A 23,447-nucleotide genomic window follows, 5' to 3' on the forward strand; every position below is an offset into this window, starting at 1 on the left:
TTAAAGCTTTGAGAGTTGATTAGGTAGCCCTAATCAATGTGACTAGTACCTTTATAAAAGAGGCCCAAGTGAGATGCCTCACTCCTGCCATGCGAGGACACAGCAAGAAGGCACCCTCTGTGAGGAAGCAGGCCCTCATGTCTGCAGGACTGTTCTTGGACTTCTGCCAGAAATGTCAGAAATAAATTGTAGTAAGCCACCTACTTTATGGTATTTTATTACAGCAGCCTGAATGGTAATGAAAGCACTGGACTAGAAGCTGGGCAACCCTGGTCTATTCCTTCCTGCTACTGTGACCTTAGGTAAGTCATTACCTCTCCTGGGCATAATAGCTCTCTTTATAAAGTGAGCTTATTGGATTAAATGATTACTAATATCTTCTTTTAATTCTAGTGATTTTACAGTTTTACTCAACAGAAAATAAATATTTGAGCACTCAGTGTTAAAAAAAACATGCTATGAAACTTGAAGTATAATTTTATCTGAGAGAATGGGAAAACATTCAAGGAATGATTCAACTGCATATTTCAGGTGTAAGAAAAATGTCCATCATGTCTCACTTGAATTGTGGTAACATTTGAAATCACAGAATGCGAAGTTTTGGGTTCTTAAATGATTTATTATCATATTCTACATGCAAACTGCTTTACATTTCCCAGCAGCAAGGTATAGGCTTCTTTGGGCATGTTCTGACATGTCTGAGTGAACTTACACAAAGTAACATTGACCCTCAGTTCAAATTTCTACAATTAGTCTTCCAACACCCATTTTTTATAGTGTCACATATTCTTCAAGTTCCTGGAAAACATCCCCAAACCCCACACCCCCATATGTACACGTTTAATCCTTGAATTGGGTTATCCAATCTGAATCCAAGAAGTCACAGTGAGCTCTCATGTGGTCTGCCTCAGGCTTCAGGCAGCTGAGACAGCCCATGACTGTTGGGTCCCAACTGAAGGCAGTAGAAACTCACTGGTCAGTTACCACCATGGAAGAATACTGTAGCTCTACAACAGCAAATGGGCATGACTTTGATGAATTCTCTACAAACATTTTCTGTATGTACATTTATGGCCAGGCTAGACTTAATATATTTACCTAAATATATTGTAACGTATCTTTGTATTAAGTAGTCAGTAGCACCATTTTGTCAGGTTTTAAAAATGAAGTATTCACAGCTCTGTTTTCAGTGCTCTTCAGCTAGAAGTTGGGAAGGTAGCCTATAATCTTGGTTGTGTAAACTGAAAGTAGTTATACTTTGTCCTTCAAATCCTATGTGCTCTTGTGTTGGGCTAATGACTTGCAGCCCAAACTGTTAGATTTAGGTTTCCTGTATGCAATGCTGTTCCACTAATCTAATCCACTATGCTGCTATTGAGCTGCTTGTATTCCTTTAGCCCTTTGCTTTCAGCAACCCAGGAATAAAAATTTCTCCTTTAGAAAGGACTAGAAAACACATCCAGATAATGTCAGATAAGCCTAAAAGGCCCCATTAGGAAATAGGAATTTTTCCTTTCTCAGTGTCTACTAACCTATGATTTCTGTACCCTCACAGTATCTCCACTTCTTAGCTTCTCTTCCATCACTCAAATGACAGTCAATCTTTGTCCCTATCTTCATTTTATTTGTCCTCAGGAATAATGCAGCCATTAACTAATCACAGACATCTGAAATAGTCAAGACAACTAAAAGTACACATACTTTTAGTTGATTCAAAATGTCTCCCAAAAAATATTTCCTGACGACGGATGTAAAAATACTGCCTGCAATAACTGATATCAAAAGGAATTTACAAAAGAGTATGTAAAGGGACAAAAGGGAGACATGAAAAAGGACTTGACGGGAGCAGCTGGATCTTTAGAGAAATAAGTTCTGATGATTTTAAATTTTGTTGTGTGACACTTAGCTTCCTGCAGGTTGTCTTTTGAAATCTAAGCTTTCAGGTAGAATTCTATCAGAAATCCTGTGGGGATCACCTTTTCAGGTCAAATAACTTAAAAGATAGAAATAACGATGACAGTAGTGACCTTGATTTGGTCCTCATTGGCAACACTTTAGGAAGTACGTGATTTTTTGGAGTCTGAAGTTTTTCAGAAATTGGAGTCTTACAAAACTTGAAATTATCTATCATACTGTCGTTTACTCCATTTTGTCAGTGGAGACCTGGCCAATGCAGTTCTTTGCCTTCAGTGACTGAGGGCTTTACTTTTAACCTTTGGTGATTCCCCAAAATATCTTTGATGTGTTTGATTATTTTTATTTGGCTTAGAAGCACAGCAGATGAGCCAATTATGTCAGGTTAGATGCTCTGAGGAAAGGCTGCCCAGGTAGCTACCCAGAATAAGAAAGGAGCAAGGAAGTCTGTCTAATTCGATTTTGCACAAGATGAGATTCTGCTGCACACTGGCAACACTTCCCTGTGTATTTCAGCCTTTCACATCTAGTATTATTGCTTCACCTCTGTCTTGCATTTTTCCAGTCTATGATCAAGCCAGTTCTCAGCCAGACATGCCCCCTACTTCTTTCCTACCTGCAAAGATTCACCCATCTTTCACATACAGCCTGTGTTTCCATAAAGCTTTTCCTGGCAAAAGGGAGCTTCTCCCTCTTCATTCCTAGCGTTTATCATCTGCCTAAATTTAGCACAGGTTGTATGTATACAGGCTTTATCTGTAAGATTGGCTTTTCTCTCCAACTACAAAGCTCATTCCTGCATAGCATTGGATTTAATTCATCTTTGACTCCTCCATGGCATATAATAGTTTCTCAGTGAAACTTTACTGGGAAAATGGTTCCTGGAGTGGGCTGCCCCTGGGAAGCTTTAAAATTAGCAAATCACTTCCTTAAAGTGTGGTTAGGATGTAGGCCCGATATCCCCCAAACTATGTTGTTTAGTTTCTGGGAGAAACATTAGCTATTGACTTTACTCATTTCTAAAGTATCTGTCCATCAATGATTGTTTTCAAACTGAGCAATCAAAAAGATGGGCGGTGGGGGGGTCGGAATGTGGAATCTTAATTTGCATTTTATCTTTCCCCTCTCTCATTCCAGTAAAGTCTCTCTGCTACACACAACCATGAGGACTGGCAGATGATTCACATCTTTTGTTCTGAGTTTTACAGCGAGCATATCTTAGTGGCTATATTTTATTATTGATTGCTGCAATCGTTTAAAGAAAACATTATTTAGAGTTATAATTTTAGGTACTCCTAATAAGTTGATGTTGAGTTTTCTACTCAATATTTCATTTGTGACCTTTTGGTTACAGATGTTGAAAGTCAAACGGAAACACAAAGGTCATGAATGCCTATGTTTTCCTCAATATCTGGGTCACCAGCTTCCCTTAAGGGAGGTATTTTGGAATGAACAATTTCTCTGTGACAGAAATAGACCAAGACAAGGGCCCTTCTTGGATTTCTAAATATGTAAGAAAAGCAAAGGAAATCATTTACTCAGGGCCCTCTCTTTTCAAAAAAAAAAAAAAAATGAAATATGTAACACTCAGGAAAGTGTGGGGATTAGAAAGTGGCTTTCTTACATAAAAGAGCTGCCTGTTTGCCTATTCCCTGAGCTACTGATGAGAAAGTCATTGTCATATAATGCCACAAAATAAAGTGTATTATTTCCTAAAATAATTAATGAAAATCCAATTGATATAAATTACTCCAGAATATTATGAGAGATTCAGAACCAAAGGGATATTCTCATTTCTTAGCTTAGTAACAGCTGCAGATTGACTTAAATGTGAGCAAATGCCAGTGAAAGATGTCATTTACATAATTTTAAATGTAAGGATCAAATTTCTAAAACATGCTCAAAGTGCTAGAAATTTTTTAAATTCCACTCTCAGCCAATTCAATTCATACTCTCAATTTCTTTTTTTTCCAGGAATGATGCAATTTTGAGTTTTTAGTTCTGTAGGAAAATTTCACTAAGTTGTATCTCCAGCACAATTATTGCTGTGAGAACATCTGCAACATAAAACAAAATTTTCCCAACTTCCTAAGAAGCTAACGGGAATAAAAACCTTAAGCTAAGGAGAAAAAAACGTGGAATATCGGAATCTGTATTCCTGCAGGTCGCCAAAAAGGCATTGGGGTGCCATGAAAACCCAAGGTCATTGTTGTATTGTAAGGGGCCAGATAAACATTTTAGGCTTTGCAGTCCACATGGGCTCTGTTGAAAGTACTCAACTCTGCCTTGGCAGCATAAAAGCAGTCAAAACAATACGTACATAAATAAGCATGTCTGTGTTCCAACAAAAATGGGGCTTTGGTAGATTTTCTCTGTGAAGCATAGGTTGCTTGAGTTCTGAAAACTGTTGGAGATTCGAGTTCAGTTCTTGGGGAATTATATGGAAACTATTCTTTAAAAAAATATGCACATAAATTTTATGTGGGTATCTCAAAGACCAGAGATAAAAAGAATGACTGACATTCAAACAAGAGCATAAATAACTAATTTTGTTTACTATCAACCTCTTTTACTGATACTTTTCATTCACTGGGCATAAGAACTTAAACCCTAACTCGGCTGTACCCACTTGCTAAACTCACAAGATATTTAAACATTTTGAAGGAAAACAACATCTGTTGTGCATGGAATGACATACTCTTACAATGTTTGGGCCTAACTACTTAACAAATGAACATGTTACAACATTCTTTTGGCTTATGGGGGACTTTTAAAAATATTTCTGAGACTTAAGGGTGCCATAAACAAAACCTCAAATTATGAATAGCTATTTGTTTTCTATTATGCTGCCTATTAACTGTATTGCAGACATATGAAATAGATCAGGTTAAAAGGATGCAGTATGAGATGACAGTTTTCAGTTTATAGTCATACTTTTTTTTTTTTTTTTTTTGAGACGGAGTTTCACTCTTGCTGCCCAGGCTGGAGTGTAGTGGTGTGATCTTGGCTCACTGCAACCTCCGCCTCCTGGGTTCAAGCAATTCTGCCTCAGCCTCCTGAGTAGCTAAGACTACAGGTGTGTACCATCACATCCAGCTAATTTTTGTATTTTTAGTAAAGAAGGGGCTTCACCACATTGGCCAGGCTGGTCTTGAACTCCTGACCTCAGGTCATCCGTCCACCTCAGCCTCCCAGAGTGTTGGGATTTCAGGCATGAGCCACCACGCCCAGCCTACAGTCATACTTAATTATACCTTTACTAAACAGATGAACTGCTCTACATTTATCAAGGAAAGGCCAAACCTAGTAAATTTTTATCATTCGCAAACTGTCAGAGTTGGGAGAGAGCTTAAGGAAAACAACTTTCAAAAATTGGAATGTAAAGTCTATTGTATTTAAGTAGCCTGAAATAATCTTTTAAATGAAAAATAAAGATTTATCAGAGTGAAAATTCAATGTCATTTTGACACCATGAATCATAAGCAAATATTAAATATATACATTATCTATGCATTTTCCAGATCCATCTTCAAGAGGAGCTGAAAACAGCTGTTTAGAATAGTGTGATTTTGCAGTCTTAGCATTGCTGTTTAGAGTTTCAGACTAAATTCTGAGCCACAGATACCCTGCATTTCTCCCATCTGGTATGCTCCCGTCAGGGCTTTAGAGGACAAGCCTGATGGCCATAGGGATGTCCCACTGATCTGGGACACGGGGTAGCAAACCAAGACAGGAAAAGAGCAAGCAATTGGTGGAATCTCATCTTTCCATTATTGATCAATGACAATAAACCAATATTCAAATTGTATCACTTTTGATCAGAGGCTGAGAAGAGGTTTTCTCCCACTTGGCTCATTTGAGCTCAACCAGGTCGGATGCCTGGAGTCTTCTCTAGAACAGTATCTGATTACTTGGCAAGGCTTCCTTTTTCCCTAGTGGACCTCTGATCCAGAGGACAGGGAACAGACTGAGTTCTTGAAGGAAGTTAATATCACACAATCCAATAGTCTCGAATATATCACAGAGCATTTATGAAAGTTGGGATTTTAAATAACCAAACATAAATTAACCAAGTTTGTTACTGCTCTCCAAGAAAAGTATAGACATGGCTAAGCTTTATGAGCTGAGATTATATTATCTGATCTTAGGTAATATCCACAAGGATTAATAATAACAAAAATTTTCTTTTAATATATTGGTCAAAATATAGAAAGAGGAAACACTGAACTTGATTACTGTAAGTGGCTGGCTAATATCTCTCCAGTGATCTCTCTCCTTTTTTTCTTATTTGCCAAGGAGCCAAAAATTCACCCTGATTGTGTCAGGGGAATAAAAGGACTTTGAAAAATTTTACAAGAAATTATTAGGTACATTTTTATCACATGGTTATGAATATATATGTAATACCAATACTGAAATAACATGTACATAATTTTTTTTAATGCAGACACACATAACATCTAACCATTAAGCAGTGTTCAACCAGTAAATGCTCAACTACTAGCAATGACCCTGATCAGGAACATATGAATGATGAACATAAGGAAGTTAGAACATGGACTAACAGGCAGTAATTACAAGGAAATTGCAAATCCTTTTACGCAGGTTAATGTCTGGAAATTTTGCACCATGTAAAGTAAATCCAGACAACTAGACTGAACACTTTGCAATGACAAATAAGTGACATAATGGCATTATGATTTATTCTTCTATGTATATCTGTTCATTACATATTGAGTCAACCTTTTTCAAGAAAATGCTAGTACTGATTCACTTTTTTGAACTTTAAAAAAAAAAAAGATTTTCTTTGCAAGAACAATTCTAAAACAAAATAAATGGCTTACTAACTTTATCCTTTGCCTTTTCTGGCATTTTCTTTTTCCAACTTGAAATATAACCAGCTGCTTCTTGGGCAATAAAAACTGATTTATAAAACAAAATGGCTCTCTCCAAATTTTCAGCCTGTAGGCAACCCAGCATCAGTTACCATACATGTGAAACAGGACATAGGGATTGCTAAACATTCTGAATTACAAAATATGTTTAAAATACTATGAAATTGAGGTCACAGTAAAAATTGTTCCTTTCTTTTTAAGTCTTCCACTAAAAATGACTATAGAAGCTTGAAGATTATTCTAAAATCAGTATGTAAAAGATTTTCAAAAGTTTTTTGTTAAATCTATGTGTAATGGCAGTGTTGATTAAACTCTTCTAAGGAAATCTTAAAAATGCCAGCTATAGTCATATTCCAATTTTGAAGATAACTGGCAGGGTATCACCATTGTTATACAATCTTCATCATGCATATTTGGTATGGTTCAGATTTCCAGAAAGACATATTGCCGGTGATACAAGGATGGCATGCAGCATCCAGGCCTCAAAAATCAGATTCTATGTGCAGTCCTTCCCGAATGAAGACACATGGTTGGCTGACAGTAGATATTAGTAAGCAAGAATACTACTGGCATCATGGCAGTACTTAGGAGACTCTAGGCCAGGCGTCCCCAAACTACGACCCGTGGGCCACATGCGGCCCCCTGAGGCCATTTATCTGGCCCCTCGCTGCACTTCAGGGAGGGGTACCTCTTTCACTGGTGGTCAGTGAGAGGAGCACAGTATGTGGCGGCCCTCCAATGGTCTGAGGGACGGTGAACTGGACCCCTGTGTAAAAAGTTTGGGGACGCCTGCTCTAGGCTGTAGTCAAGACTCCAGGACCCATCAGGAATCAGAGGGACTAGTCAGTAAATAATTTAGTAATGCCCAGGAAAGTCTTGTTCTTTGAAGTTATGTTAGGAAACACTTCTCCTCTGAAGCACATGAATGGGCAGGAGTGGTCAATAAGTTTTTACTCAGTGTGTACATTTCTGAAAACACTTTTTGGCCTTCCACAGCTCTTCAATGCAAATACTGAGGCCACTTAAATCTAAGCATAGAACTTCAAGTGCCACTTTGCTTAAAATAAAAAGTACTCTAGACCAGTGCTAGTGGCTACCATATTAGACAGCACTGGTCTAGAGTACTTGATGTGACTATAGAGCACTTGATGTACCAAAGGCATAACATACACTCCTGATTTTGAAAACAGTATAAAAATAAAGAATTCAAAATATCTCATTAAATTTTAATATTAACTATATATTGATAGAATAATTTGGATGAATTGGATTAAAAATGCTACAGTTTCATCTATTTTTCTTAAAATGTGACTAATAGAAAAATTTAAATGACATGTGCTTGCATTATATTTATATTATATTTATATAATGCACTTGTTTTGGACAATAACTTCTACAGCCATATTATTCTAATTTTTACCTTATTTATGTGTCCTGGGAAAAGTGAAATTACAGTTTAAGAAAAAATACTAGATTCCAATTAGACATTGTTAATGGGGGAAATAATTCAAGACTGTCCTTCATTGTTAAACACACACACACATGCACACACACACATACATACACACACACATGCACACACACACATACATACACACACACACACACACACACACACACACACACACCCTAGTTTATGCTATGTACCTGAACTTGTCTCAAAATAAAAACCAATAACGTAATGTGATAATTGTTAGGTCTAAAATGCAAAATGTAATTTATTGCTTGTTGAAATTTAATTCTTTTGCTTTGTGACTATATTGCCAATTAGGAGTGATGTTATGAAGTATTTGTGAAATTAAATACCTATTTGTCTACTATTATTTAGCAAAGTAATCTTTGAGATAGACAATACATTCCATTTTAACAAGAAATATAAACATTGGTTGTGCTTTCAAAAATGTTCACATAATTATCCTAACTTAGGATGTATACATATGAAATCTCTGAATAATCTGACTGAAATGACCAACATTTTTGAAAGTTTGAATTTTTTCCTACTAAAACGATGAAACTAGTCACTATATAGTCATTGTCAGAATCTAATCTTTAACATATGAATCAAAATTTAAAACTCACATTGATTTTTAGAAAATGTAGCTTATAGGTTAAAAAAGATAGAGGGAATTATCTTCATCTCTTGAATACTCACATCAAGGAATGGTCATATGCACTCATTTAAATGAGTAAATTCTAAAATACACATTGGCCCTGGTATTTGCAACGTTGCTTCTGTAGTCCATGGGGCCAACCAATGCCGTCAGTGCTACCCTAGTGTTAGAATAACATAACAACTGCCCTTGGAACAATATGTCAGCCAGGGACAGGAAGGAATGATATGTTCTGATCTTTCAGCTAATTGCCACTTTCTAACAAGACCCCCTTCCCTCTCTTTGCTCTTCCAATACATACATATGTGTGTATGCATGCATGTGTATGTGCGTGGGTGCCTGTGTATATCTATTGAGTCTCATGGTAAAAAGTACAGCAGGAAGTTGATCCTCTTAAATAGAAATCTTAATGCTTAATAAAAAAGGCATTTTTAAAGGTTAAAAGCAGTGAGCCCCTAATAATGGACAACGTAAGAATTCTGAGAGGGAATAATTAAAGGAGAAAGGAAGAAAAGAGGGAAGAAGAAAAGTGCTCTTTACTAGATATACATATAAAACAAAACAAAACAAAACAAAATCTTCTGAGCTCAGATCATGTGCCTCTTCAGGGGCTCCATATCAGTGACCTGTCAGATTCTTAAACTATGAAAGACAGGAAGTCCCATCTTGTTTTCTTCCCATGAGAATAGTAGTAAAGGGAGATTTGTGATTGGAAAGAAGAATGTCTACTGAGGTCCAACAAGCTCTAGAAACTGGAGCTTTAATTTCATTTTCTAATTTAATAGTTTTGAGGGAAGACCAACATAATTTAAGAACTCTTTTTTTTAATTAGGATTTTTATGTGATAGTCATTTTTATTGTCTTTAACTTGGTCTCTGAAAATAATTGTTTTTTAAAATGAATTTTTTAAAATTAAGAAAACCCAACAATGTGATACATAATCTGATAAATATTCATTTCAACTCAAACTAGAAATAAATTGAGATACTTAGTGCAATATCTATAAGGGGAAAGTGTTCCTATGAAAGTTAAGGAGAAATTATATTTATTCTAGGTAAAATCATAACAAAATATTAGTTCTAATGTTTCAGCCTTTTAAGAGTCTGATTTAAAATCAGTATTTTTATTTTTGTTTTTGTTTTTTAAGGTAAATAAATGGCATTGTGCTAGATTTCTTGACAGGCACTATCTCAACACTACATTGTAAAATGTGGATACTTTCATTCTAAGTATGAGAAAAAGACATACTAGCTTTCCATAAATAACTAGTTTATAAGTGATATATGTAGATAACCATCAATTGGATAAAAAAAGAGCTTTGGTAAAGAATAATGTTTTCTTATGCTATTAAAGTCAATAATGAATAATCTTATAATGGAATATTATTCCTACTCCATTCAGACATTTTGGCACTAACCTGTGGAATACATTTTTCTAAATATTTGAAATTTGGTAATTACAGAGTTTATCCATTAAAATGTTCCTTTCTGTAAAGTTGTATAAATTCATGAGTAAATACAATTTTATCTGGAAAATGAAAAGAAATCAATCTTATCTTCAGTCTAAGTAGTCTTACCTTCTTTTCTTCCCTTTCTTTATTACACCTTAAGCTTCGTCTATCAGAAAGTCATCTCATTGGAGAGCAGGTGAAGGATGAAACTCAGAGTGAGTTTGTGAAATACTTTCTTCAGAGTTGTAAAATGGCAGAATCTTAGAAGATTTTGGTTATTATTAATACAGCATATATAAATAATAATAAAATAAAGCATTCTCCACATAAGCTTTAGGAACATATGGTTTCATGGCCTTTAAAGGATGCTTCAATTTCTTACTATTGCAAGTGGAATTTTTTTTTTTTTGCATGTATGTACAACTATCATCTACAAGCATCTCCTTGTAAACAGTTTGAACACATCAATGATAAAAAGTAAAATGTTGTGAAAGTCATGGGAACATGTCTTACAGCACTACCTAGTATTAGCTAAGCAGTAGTTCAAAGGAATTACTACCTTGTGAAGAAATCCAAAGGATGTAGGATGGCTGGGTTTTCAAACCAAAAACAGTTTGCTACTATTCACTTCAAATATGTGCCACTGGTTGCTGAAAATGTATGTTTTTAAGTGTCATGTTTTGTTTACTTGCAAAATTTAACTCATCGGGATTAGGTATCCATTACATGCCATAGAAGACACTATTATTTTCATAAAGCAGTCACATGCATTGAAGTTAGAATTACCAACTGGTATATATGTATTTGTTTTGCACCTCAAAAACAGAATCACTATAGTACATATCATGCTTCCACACCTTCCTTGCTGAAGGACAAAGTACATAAAATGCCGGTATTTGGCTTCCAGATTTGAAGGAAGCCGGTTTAGTACTCTGGCAGGATCACATCTTGCTGTGGAACTTCAAATCCCACAGCAGAGCTTCCTTGCTCTTCTCTGGGGGCTGCTGCTTCCTCCACAGTCTTCAGCTTCTCCTCTGCCAGGCCCTCCTCTGTTTGAGGGTCAGCCACCTTTATCCCATCCTTCACTGCCTTGGGCACCATCCTGGGGGCCTCTTCAGCATTCATATCTGCATCTTTAACTTTCTCTAAAGCCTGCAACTTCATCAGCTCAGCCTCTGCCCCCATAACTGGGGCTCGAGCCCCATCTCCTTGAATTTTCTCTCCTTCTGGAATAGCTTTGATGTCCTCGTTACCATCTTGAATTGGAGAAGGGTCTTGGCTAGCCTTGTGGCTCTCCTGGATACTGCCATGGCTGCTGCTGGCACTTCCCAGCCGGGAAGAGGCTACCACAGCCTTCACCGCTGCCTGATTGGAAACAGAAGAGTGTCAAGTGTTACCTCTGCTTTAACACACCGCATCAGAGCTCAATTCCAACTGTGCTTTTAGAGATTCTGTTTCATAGGTTAGTGTTAAAGCTTTCAAAGTATCTTATTCCTAGATTGTTTGTCAAAAGAAAATTTGGAAAATGAACAGTACAACCTCTTTAATCTCAAATTAAATACAAATTAGTGTATTTAATCATCTAGACAACTGAGAGCCTGAGTAAATGTGTTTACCCATGACTAACCAGTTTTTGAAAATTTTAAACTGTTTCCCAATATATTTGTTTTATGGAACACTAGTTCTGTGGATATTACTAGCTTTTACCATATGGATGTCATCATGGGGATACAAGAGTTCCATGATCAAGCTAGCTTGAGAAATCCTAGGTTAAGTCAATATTATGTAATTTGAGGTATTTATAATTAATTTGCCAGGCGTCCCCAAACTGCGGCCCCCTGAGGCCATTTATCCGGCCCCCCGCCGCACTTCAGGAAGGGGCACCTCTTTCATTGGTGGTCAGTGAGAGGAGCACAGTATGTGACGGCCCTCCAATGGTCTGAGGGACAGTGAACTGTTTGGGGATGCCTGAATTTGACCATGGAGTCTTCATATTTAGTTAGTCTGTATCAGCCTGTGAGCAATGGCTGCATAGGACCCTAATTCTGTCGCCCAGCTGTTCTCTGAGCTCATCTACTTAAAGAGCCAGTCCTAAACAGAGTTATGTAATAGAAAAGCTCCTAATCTCTATTCCATAGGTACTGTATAAAATGACATATTTTGTTAATTTACTATAGCACTTAAATTTTTACTTTTTTGTCAAGTAATCATTTATCTGTGTTAGTAAATACAGTTTCAAAATTTGTCTCCCAAGTTTTTCACATTCCAAAAGAAAACAGCTTTCTAAATAAATATCAGTTTTTCCTGAACAATGCCATTTAAGCAGTACACTTTAGTTAGATGGGAAGCAGCATTAATATATTTGGTATGTAAATATCAACTTATAACAAATTTCCGTTTATTAATAATGAATTCCTTATGAGAGGATAAGAAAACTGTAAGTAGCTTTGTGTCAGCATTATTGGAATTTCAAAGCAGGATTTTCCCTGGTGCTTTCAAAAATAAATAACAGTATTAGATGAAGAACGGTAGAACTATTATTGATAGATCAAGATAAGAGATACTTTTTTTAAAAAACCAAAACAAAACATATGCCATCTTACCTTAAGCTTACGCCGAGCATTGAATTCTTGGAGCTTCTTTTGAGCAGTATCCATGTGTACAAAATTGGCTGCTTTACCTGTGACCCATGGATGCTGGAGAGCTTGAAAGGTAGTCAGCCGTTTCTTTGGATCCAAAACAATTAATTTTCTGACCTGAAATAATAAAGAACCATAAACTTAAGGCAGGTTTTTGTGGTGACCTGGGCTTGCCCTCAGCTTACAAACTTCCCAGTCTTACTCTATTTCCCAGCTGTTCCACTAAATATATGTTGGAAAAAATTGTTTAAGTTCTCAGGGGTCACCGTGGATAGGAATGGCTTCAGGTAGCAGTAGCTGAGGGAGTGTGAAAAGATGGGGGCATGTACCACCTGAGACCCCCAAATTGACAGGCAGCTGTCCAACAGAAGTCAAGAAACAGCTCCCCACTTGCCTGTGGGCTGGAAGTTCTTTGAAGGCAGAACCAGCAAAATAATTCTGGGCTGCAATTCACAACCACCTAGAATTCAGAACTTAAAATACATTTCTGTGGTAACAGAATGAAATCATTCACACATCATCATTCTTTCTTGGCAATTCAATGACAAACAAAAGGGAGAGTATCCCAGCACTTATGGAATACTACCTGATGTTTCTATCTTGGGGTTCATAGTTCTTTCTAACCCCTTGAGGGTACATGAAGGACTAAGCCCAGAGTTTAAAAATCATTTTATAATCAAAGAAGTCAGTGGTTTGAGGGCATAATTTGTGTAAAGAATGGAATCCAATCATTGGCAGCCCATTCTTGGAGGATTACTACTGCTTGTGAGGATGGGCAGTCAATAAATTCCCAGGAAGGTCAAAAAATAAAATAATCCACAGTTCTGGACTTGGTAGGGGTGACCTGATATGAGGTAGAGAACTACTGGGATTCAGGAAGTGTGTTCAAGCCCTGGTTTATGCTGCTCACTACTTTTGTGACCCTAGACGCAGACATAATATATGAACTGCCTATGGATACCTCCTCAGGCCCTTTCCTTACAAGTCTTATTTCCACTTTAATTCCTTTGTAAATGCTTCTTAGATGAATATAAAACGTTTTAAAAACTCATGTAATCCTTTTAGTAGCCTTCTCATTTGGAACTAATAGTGCCAGTTCAAAAATGTGGGAAGCGGGGACGCTCATTTAGTGACTTGCCTAAGGTCAATCAATTTGGAATTGACGGAGCCTGTATTTAAACTCAGGTCTGTGTATATCAGAGCGTATCTTGTGGCCACTATGCCGTGACGTCTCCAAGGTGGTCAATCTCTCTGTACTTCAGCCTGCTCATGTGTAAAATAAGAAGCTTTGAATGATTGTAGGTCTCAGGTCTTTTCTAACTCTAATTACCTAAGGAGATGTGAACACAGGCGAAGGAAATTAGGTAGCAAATCAAATGAGGAATAAATACTATCTGGTTCTCTCAACACTTCCTTTCTGCAAAAGAATTTGTGTTTTGGCTAGATTTGCAGAAGGCAGAGACATGAGGCTATTTAGGCTTAAAATTGGAGAGGACATGGAGGAAGGCAGGATGGCTAAGAGAAAGCAAGCATGGTGGTAAATAAAAATCTGATAGTACTCAGCGCTATCATCCCTTGAACATGTCTACCAATAATTTTATGTAAATGAGATCTAATCCTTACAACATTTTTGACAATTAGGTATTTTCCTCTTATTTTTCAAACACATTGCTCCTCTCCCGCATCATTACAATCTTCCTCATGAAAATGCAAAGAATTTATTGAAAGTCAATGTACACCAAAAATTTATATACACCATTGTTAATGTTTACATTTGAAGATACTAGTAACAATCCTAACTGAATTGTTAGGGAACTTTCTGAAGGTTAGAATCACACTCAAAGCCTCACCATTACCCTGCAGTACCTCTTACATCCAGTTCCCCAACTCCTCAGCGTTTAGAGTGTCAATGACACAACAGATGTGGGTTTTGCTAGTAAGATGCATTTATGGAGCTGAAACGTTCTTCCAGTTCTGAAGTTTTAAGCAGTGATAAACTTACATGGGATCTAGCTGAATGAAGGAATATCAAAGCTAACCCTCTTAATCACTTCATGTTTATTAATGGTGAAAAGAAATAGAAGGAGGCTAAATAAGAGAACTATTTTAAGTTAGTTGATACTAGTTACTTAACATATATTATGTTCCTTAATTCTCACAACAACCTAGAGATAGGTACAATTATCATCCTAGATGAGAAAACTAAAGCATGCAGGGGTTGGGTCATAAGCCCAAGGTTACACTTCCAGGACATGACAAAGGGGGCATTTAAATCCAGGTGTGTCAGACTAAAACTTCATAGTGTTTTTCTGGATCCATTGTTTCATCCAATAAACATTTATTGAGCCTGTACTGTATGCCCGTGTGGTTCTAAGGTCTGGGTATACATGTTGTGTTCTGTCACAGAGCTCAAAATCTAATTAGGGAGGACCATTAAACAAATACATGATGACTATTATGAACTGGGGGGTGCAGGAGGTAAAGGAAGATTTTGGCAGAAGGAACCAACTGTAGGAGAGAGGGACTGAAGGGGAAGGCAGACCAAGCTTCCCAAGGGATGTCTAGCAGCAGCTGGAGCTTGAGAATGAGAGTTACCCAGGTGTGTGTGTGTATGTGTGTGTGTGTGTGTGTGTGTGTGTGTGTGTGTAATGGAGGAAAAGGTGGGGAAGAAGAAAGAGAGAACATTACAGAGCAGAAGAAAGAGTCATGGCAACATTCTGAGCTATGCTGATGAGAAAGTGCAAGTGTGCTACACTAGAGTGAAAAGTGATCAAAGGAGAGAGTGGCAGGCTCCAGACCAGGCAGTGGCCTGTAGATCTTGTTATGGGTTTTGGATTTTATCCTAAGATTCTTAAAGCAGGAGAAGGGCATGATGTAATTTATTTATAAGACCATCCCTCTGGATCCTGTGCAGACTATTTGAGAAAGTCATGAGAAGAGGAAAGGAGTCCACATAGGAGGTTGGAGCAGCAGTCTAGGGGGAGAGAACTGAATGGATTCAAGGGATGTTTGAGAGCATGGGGTATGACTTGAGGAAGGAGTTCCAATGACATATCTTCGTATCACCCATCACACACACTGACCTTCTTTTCCCGGTCATATTGGAAAAGACAAAAGCCTTATCTGTTCCATGAAGGAACACAGAGGATAAGGAAGAAATGCTTGAAGAAAAAAGAGCACTGGAAAGGGAGTCTGGACAACTGGATCAGCTCTAATAATACAGAGCTGGGAAGCTATGTGACCTTGGCAGTCATTTCACCCTCTGGCCTTTAGCATTCTCATCTTTAAAATGAGAGGAGGACTAGATGCCTCCTAAGACCTCGTGGACATCTAACCTTCTATGATTCAAAAGTCAGCTTTTAATTATGTCTGTGTGATTTTTCTCCAGTGGATCGATGATAACTGTTTCAATCTCATGCTAGCATCCTCTTGATTTTATAAGAGGTGAATGACCTCCCCAGAAGGTATGCATTTCCTAAATGCAAACAAATGTCAATATTAACTTAAGTGAGAAGAAATATAAAAACAAACAAAATGAACTATTAACACAGTGGAACATTTTTATAATGCCAATAATACATAATGGGACTTATGTTACTACCAGGATATTTTAATAACTTTGAATGAAATTTCAGGAAGCAATATTGTTTTAGCTGAAGTATATCTAGGCTGGATGCGGTGGCTCACAGGTGTAATCCCAGCTCTTTGGGAGGCCAAAGTGGGAGGACTGTCTGAGGGCAGGAGTTTGAGACCAGGCTGGGCAACATAACAATACCCCATATTTACAAAACAATTTTTTAAATTAGCTGGGTATGGTGGCATGCACCTCTGTCCCAGCTACTCAGGAAGTTAAGGTGGGAGGATTGCTTAAGCACAGGAGTTGGAAGCTACAGTGAGCCATGATCATGCTACTGCGCTCCAGCCTGGGTGACAAAGTGAGATCCCGTCTCAAAAAATAAAAAAATAAAAAAAAAGAAATGAGGTATATCTAAATTCTAGGCACTTGGAAGCCATGTTAAAACAGAATTCTTCTGTGTAAATTGTGTTAGAATTAACTCAGCACAGCTTTCTTCATAAGCAAGGTTTTTTATACTGATTAGGTAGTAAAAGCTCATTAATCCTACAGTGATTGCAGTTTATGATAATTCAGCTAATGATGAGCCAAAAACATATCTAGTTTTTATTCCCTAAAGAAAATATATTAATGAACTCATTTTATTAAAAATACTTTAAAATCAAAAGGACAAGAACAAAATTTAAAAAAATTGTACTGCCCATTGATTAGTTAAAAATCAATTTATTTCACTTTGTTTCATTTTGGTTTGGTTACACTTACCAAGTCCTTGGCATTCAGAGATACTTCATCCCACCAGGGGGAGATAAAGTAATATTCACAATTCAGAATTCTCCTGAACATGAACTGATCGCCTCGTTCATCATAGAATGGTTCAAATCCACAAAGTCTAGAGGAACAAAATATAGAGAATAAAATGTCTTTAAAAGCTCAAGTATATTTCATCAAATTTCTGTAGGAATTCAAGACTGTTCTTTTCTACAGCTTCTGCTATGGAAGTACATCTACTCAGCACAAGTATGTAACTGCCTTATTACAATTCACTACCGATAGTGTAAACACACAATCAAGGCCTCAGGAAGTAGGAATTAATATAAAACCAACTTAGGATTTCTACAAAAAGCTATAATAATAATTATTACACAGAAGAACAAGAATAATAATAGCTAACATTATAGACATTATGTTAAAGCCTCTCCATGGATCTTTTGACAGGTACTGAAAAGACAGAAAGACATGCAGACAGAGATTGATTAGACTTCCAATTTAGTATAAAAGGGAAGAGCTGGGATTTTTGAGAGTAAAGAAATTAAAAAGTGGAAAGAAGAAATTTTTCACTTATTTTTATTCTGCCCTATTCTATGAAATCTTCCATAGAAATGAATAAAGCTTTATGGTATTTCCATTCCATTCCAGTTTGGACTTCAGAAAGAACAAAGACAGGAACTGAAACTATTGTCAGGGAATGGCCTTACAAGATGTATAATATTAATACAGTCACCAGATGCAGTCGAAGAAATGAGCAGTCTCAATTTACCTCATTCTTTGAATCATTTTCTTCTACTGAGTCAGCTTAAAAATGAATGGGAAATGTGAGATAAAAGGGACAGAGAACTATCTTTGGCATCTTAACAAGAGAGAAAGGAAAAGCGAGCCTCCACTGTTTATAGATGGGTGGAAGTTCTAAAATCGGTAGGGACTGAGAAAGAGGGAACTGCTTAAAAAATCCCATGCCAGGGCGTGTGTTGCTTGTGTTCCATTTGAAAAAAAAAATGAGGGTGAGAGGGAGGATGAATAAAAGACATTTTCCCGAAGGCTTCCCTCAAGCTGGCCAGGTTGGTACATAGCATGAAAAATTAAAGTGCATCCTAATATGATGAGTTTTTAGAAAGAAGCAGTTTCTTATGTGCTTTTGTTCGTAGAATGTCCCACTGGGAGAATCGTTTGTCTCTTCCAGATATTCTGTAGCCAGCGAGAAAAATGTAAGCATTCTCCCCTTCCCTACTGAGCAATCTGCTCAGAGGATCCCACTCCCGACCTGCCTGTGGAAGAGCAGCCCAAGGTGAGACGGGGCACATGTGCTCACCTTGACAAGGAGAGAGTCTGGCCTTGCCTGCCTTGCCTGCCCTGCCCTGCTCTCCACGACACTAGAAACCTGTGGCCTGTTGCAGTTAGTCATGGAGAAATGAGCCAGCTTTCTAGACTTAGTTTAGGAGGTCACTTATATTTTCCCTTCTGAAAATGTAGAGACAAAAATGACCACTCGAGTTATAGTGCTCAACTGCCTTTTCTTTGATTTCAGTATGATTCGTGACTTTGTGCTTGGGTGACAGGAGGTAAAAGGCGTCAATTTAAAGCCTTAGGGCAGAACTGTAGTGTTGAAAGCTGAAGGCGAGAATTTGAATCTCTGATGCTATCTGATTTCTGATGAGATCACAAGGCCCAGTCCTGCAGCTTTTGTCTGTAGCGGCAGAGGGTTTAGGTATAAGAGTAAAGATACCAGAATTCCTGTGAGAAAAATTAGAACGGCCTTCATTTTCAGCCTAATGTCATTCTTAGAAACAGCAAGGCCATACCAACAGCCTGGTGGTAATAAGCTAGAACTCTTAAGAAGAGTGAAGTTAAAATGCAAGAGTAGCCACAAGAAGAGCGGCAAGAGTAAACAGAGTTCTTTATATGGATACGAAGAATCAAACGTCTATTCATGGCTTTATTGAAAAATGAGCCCCAGAGTTTACGTACATACAGACCAGTATCGGTAAAACAAATACCTCAACATTTGGAAGACAGAAGAAAGCATCTGACTGAAGCTTATAATGTAGCTTCATTGTAAGATTTACTTTCCCAGGAAGCATTAACAAAATGTATCCTTAGTTCTAATTCTTCATTTGGTTACTTCTGTACTCTGCTCTGTCTGTCTCCAACCCCCTCTGGTAAAATGAGTGACATGTTAGAGGTCATAGTCTCAGGTGCCCAGCAGGCCACTGAGTGTACATTAAACCAATCTAATAAAGGAGATCCAGGGATCCAGTGACCCAACCCACTAGAGAAAATGTGTCAGTTGACCTTGCCAGTGGACTTCACCAACTATTAATGAACTACAGAGTAAATAAAACATCCTCAGGCTTAGGGGCTGACAGAAGTTAGTTGAGAACTTAAGAATATTAGTTGTAAGCAGTACTGTTATTTTCACTTTGAAGGCTACCACTCTTACTTTCAACTAAACCTACTAGTTAATTACCTTAAGTGTATAAAGATGAAAGAAATATATAAAATAGTTTGCATAATTTGGTAATGAACTAGGGGATAGTACAGATTTTTAGAACTATCTTCAGGGTTACACTAACATATTTCTCAAATAATTACATTTTTCCCTTCATTTTTCCCATGTCAGTGATACCATGAAGTTTTATGCATTCCATATGTTCTAATTTTTCTGGGTAAATGTAACTTAATTTTCTACTTCCATCTCTCCAAGTTAGTTTATATCATTAATACTTAATGCCTCCCAGTACATTTCAACAGTGTACAATTGTCAGTATATAGGTACATAAATTGGGTATATTTATAGTTTACGAGCAAACCTAAATTTTGGGGACAACTACAGGATTCTTTACCTCTCCAAATTTCTCTCAAGCTTTTCTAAAGACACAAGGAATTGAACACTGAAAATATCTTTTTGTATTACATATTAGTAAGTGGCTATTTTATCAGGTGCTTGTTTAACCTTTTTATCTTGGCTGTCAGCCAACGTGTATCAGGTGAGCTTAGAGTCTGCTAATGTGCTTCTGGGCAGGCGGGTGGGTGGGGTTGGCCCCCCCACAGTTAGCCCATTCCTAGTCTATGTCACCTGGACACTGAATTTTTTAAGATCACTATTAAGTTAAAAACAAATTTAATAAAAAGCTTTCTGCTACGGACTGAATTGTATTCCCCCTCCCACCCCCAAATCCATATGTTGAAGCCCTAGCTCCCAATGTGATAGCATCTGGAGATGAAGCCCTTGGGAGGCAATCAGGTTTAGAAGAGGTCATGAGAGTGGGGCCTTCCTCATGGGATTAGTCCCCTCATAAGAAGAGACTCCACAGAGCTTGCTCTCTCTTTCTCCCCACCATGTCAGGGCACCGTGAAAGGGTGGCCACCTGCAAGTCAGGAGAGGGCCCTCAGCAGAAGTTGACTGTGCTGAAACTCTGATCTTGGGCTTCCAGCCCTCAAAACTGTGAGAAAATAATTTTCTGTTATTTAAGCCACTCAGTCTATATATTTCGTTAAGGCAGCCCAGGTAGACTAATATACTTACTTTCAAACCCTTTGAAATTTCTCTATAAATTTGAATATTATGCATTCCAACAACTAACTTTGTAGCACTCTAAATGGCAACAACGTCTCCTTGTTTTGAATTAAACTCTTGAACACATCAATATCTTATTTTTTGGTTGTTCTACAGTAATCTTCCTTCTCATATGCTCTTCTAATTGGTTGATTTTCTTCATCGCCACTTGCAGTTTCACCATTTCTTTGGCAAACTCCCTGAAACTCCTTATTTCTTATTAGAAAGGAGCTCAGGAATGGAGTTAGGGATACCACAGATTGAAATATTTTGCTCATTTTTTTCCCCCATGAAGTTTGTGTAGGGTGTTAAATTTAAGACCCTGGAAAACCTAACAGAAATAGTAAACAAAATTGATAGCTAAAACACATTTAAAATATTCCTGATAAGAAATATACCAGTTTGGAATTGCTTAAGAAATTAAATAGCCAGTTGCCCTTTTAAAAGGACTAAGTCTAATTATTTTAGATGAGATGCAAATAAGTAAAATAAGAGCAAGTTTACACAGGTGGTTTGGGGCTCACAGTCATTACCACTGGCAAGTAATGAATTGTTCCCTAAATCTGCTGCACATTGCATAGCAGATAAAGACATGGAAAAACCCTGGACAAGAATTCTGGTCTCAAGAAAATTACAAAATAAAAAGCAATGTTCATTTTCAGGAAATTCTATCACTAAATGCATTTTATATTTAATAGAAAATCACGAAAAGGCAAAAAGTAATCTTTACAGTTTTTATGAGAATTAGAGACACCTAGAAAATGTCACAGAAAGGTAAATAGTTTACATAAAAATTGCTTTTCTTCACTTACAAGATGTAGGTGATTATTCCTACAGACCACATGTCCACCTCAGGTCCATAGGCACAACCTCTAAGAATTTCAGGTGCTGCAAAAAAGTGAAAATTGTGTTAAGTTGGAGCTTACAGTCAACATTTGTATTTTAATATCAAGCAATGCGGAAGAAATGAATTCATCAAAAAAAGTTTCTGAACAGTTTTACAACCAATTTTCTCTCCCCAAACTACAGTATGAAGCTATAAATACTTATGTCTATTTTAATACTTATGAGAGAAATGACAGTCTGTGTTTGAGATGCATAAAACAACACTATTAACTTTAATATTCCATGTCAGAAGATCATGATACTGCTCAAATCAAGTAGAGCTGTATCTCTGCTACAAAAGACCCGGTACTTCAGAGGGAGTTTTGTACATAGAAATGAAAGTTAAGGGTAACAAGGGAGAAAAAAGTCACAATTATGTTCCTTGAGATCTAGACCTGCTGGGAGCAGGGTGTGTCAGTGAGTATGTGGGTCTGACAGTGCAGGGTGGGAACCAGGACAGATGGTGAGGAGGGTTGACAAGTATCTAGTCGGGAAGGTTGCAGCAGGGACTAGGAGGTGTCCTGGTACATGTCCTGGCACTGAGAGACACATGTAGGTTTCCAGGGAGCAGCTGATCCCAGTCAGCTTGAGGTCATGAACTGAGAAAGGGAAACTTATCTGTGCACAATGAGTAGGCTTGTATTAGTTCTGTCCACTGCTGTGAAAAAGAAAGGCTTTCTCAGCCATAAAATAGCCCTGGAGTGGAGAATAGTAGTATATTTTATATTTTTATTACCTTAGATTAGTGAAAATGGGTAATTAACTGGATCCAGGCAATTTTCCTGAGTGCTAAGGGTGTTATTTGTTTGCTCAATTAACAACAGAAGAAAAGGGGAAGTGAGAGTCCTATCATCTATGGAGAAATAGAGCTCAGGCCTGTTGTCCAGAGTGGCCTTTCTTGATTTTGAACACAAGTGCTCTAGGTGCTAGGAGTGTTTTCAAAGAAAGAGTTCTTTGATTAATGCTGAAGGCTGCTTGAGGAAGACCTTGGGGATGAGGATACCATATCATTCTCTGGGTGGGGGTTGAAATGCAAATAAACAAGATTCTCTGTCTATGCAGGCTGCAAATGTCATATTCAGTGTTGATTATCAAAGTGAGCTCTGGGGCCGGGTGCGGTGGCTCACAACTGTAATCCTAGCACTTTGGGAGGCTGAGGCAGGTGGATCACTTGAGGTGGAGAGTTTGAGACCAGCCTGGCCAACATGGTAAAACCCTGTTTCTACTAAAAATACAAAAAAATTAGCTGTGCATGGTGGTGGGTGCATGCAATCCCAGCTACTCGGGAGGCTGAGGCATAGCTTGAACCCAGGAGAATGAGACTCCATCTCAAAAAAAAAAAAAAAAAGAAAAGAAAAGAAAAAAGTGAGCTCTGGAAAGAGGCTATCCTCATGGGACTCTCTGGATTTATCATACAGGAATGAATACTGTGGATGTTTCACTGACCTCATCCCATACTAGCCCTTAACTCTTATCATGCTCCAATTACGATTTTCTCTTCCCTGTGGAAACTGTGTTACATAGAATATGAGGAATCTTCAAAAAGTTCATGGAAAATGCATATGATAAAAAATTATGCATGAATCTCACAATTTTTAATACCAAAATAAACTTTCACTAACTTGTCATAACATGTCCAAATAGGATCT

The 23,447-nt window shown here is 37.5% G+C and overlaps 1 protein-coding gene across 6 annotated transcripts in view; it reads right to left on the minus strand.

Moving 5' to 3' along the window:
• Positions 1–598: 598 nt before the first annotated feature.
• Positions 599–23,447, minus strand: part of CAMK4 (calcium/calmodulin dependent protein kinase IV) — a 267,534-nt gene continuing 244,685 nt past the window's right edge. For all 6 annotated transcript variants that reach the window (XM_074382746.1, XM_010339923.3, XM_074382740.1 and 3 more), the window contains 4 exons: positions 21,726–21,801; positions 17,346–17,472; positions 12,974–13,126; positions 599–11,735 (listed from right to left, as the gene is read on the minus strand). In XM_074382746.1, coding sequence (XP_074238847.1) covers positions 11,295–11,735; positions 12,974–13,126; positions 17,346–17,472; positions 21,726–21,801 — 797 coding nt within the window. In that variant the 3' untranslated portion in view covers positions 599–11,294. The remainder of the gene's footprint in view (positions 11,736–12,973; positions 13,127–17,345; positions 17,473–21,725; positions 21,802–23,447) is intronic.

This window comes from Saimiri boliviensis, chromosome 1, assembly GCF_048565385.1.
Source record: "Saimiri boliviensis isolate mSaiBol1 chromosome 1, mSaiBol1.pri, whole genome shotgun sequence".
In the NCBI taxonomy this organism is placed as follows: Eukaryota; Metazoa; Chordata; class Mammalia; order Primates; family Cebidae; genus Saimiri; species Saimiri boliviensis.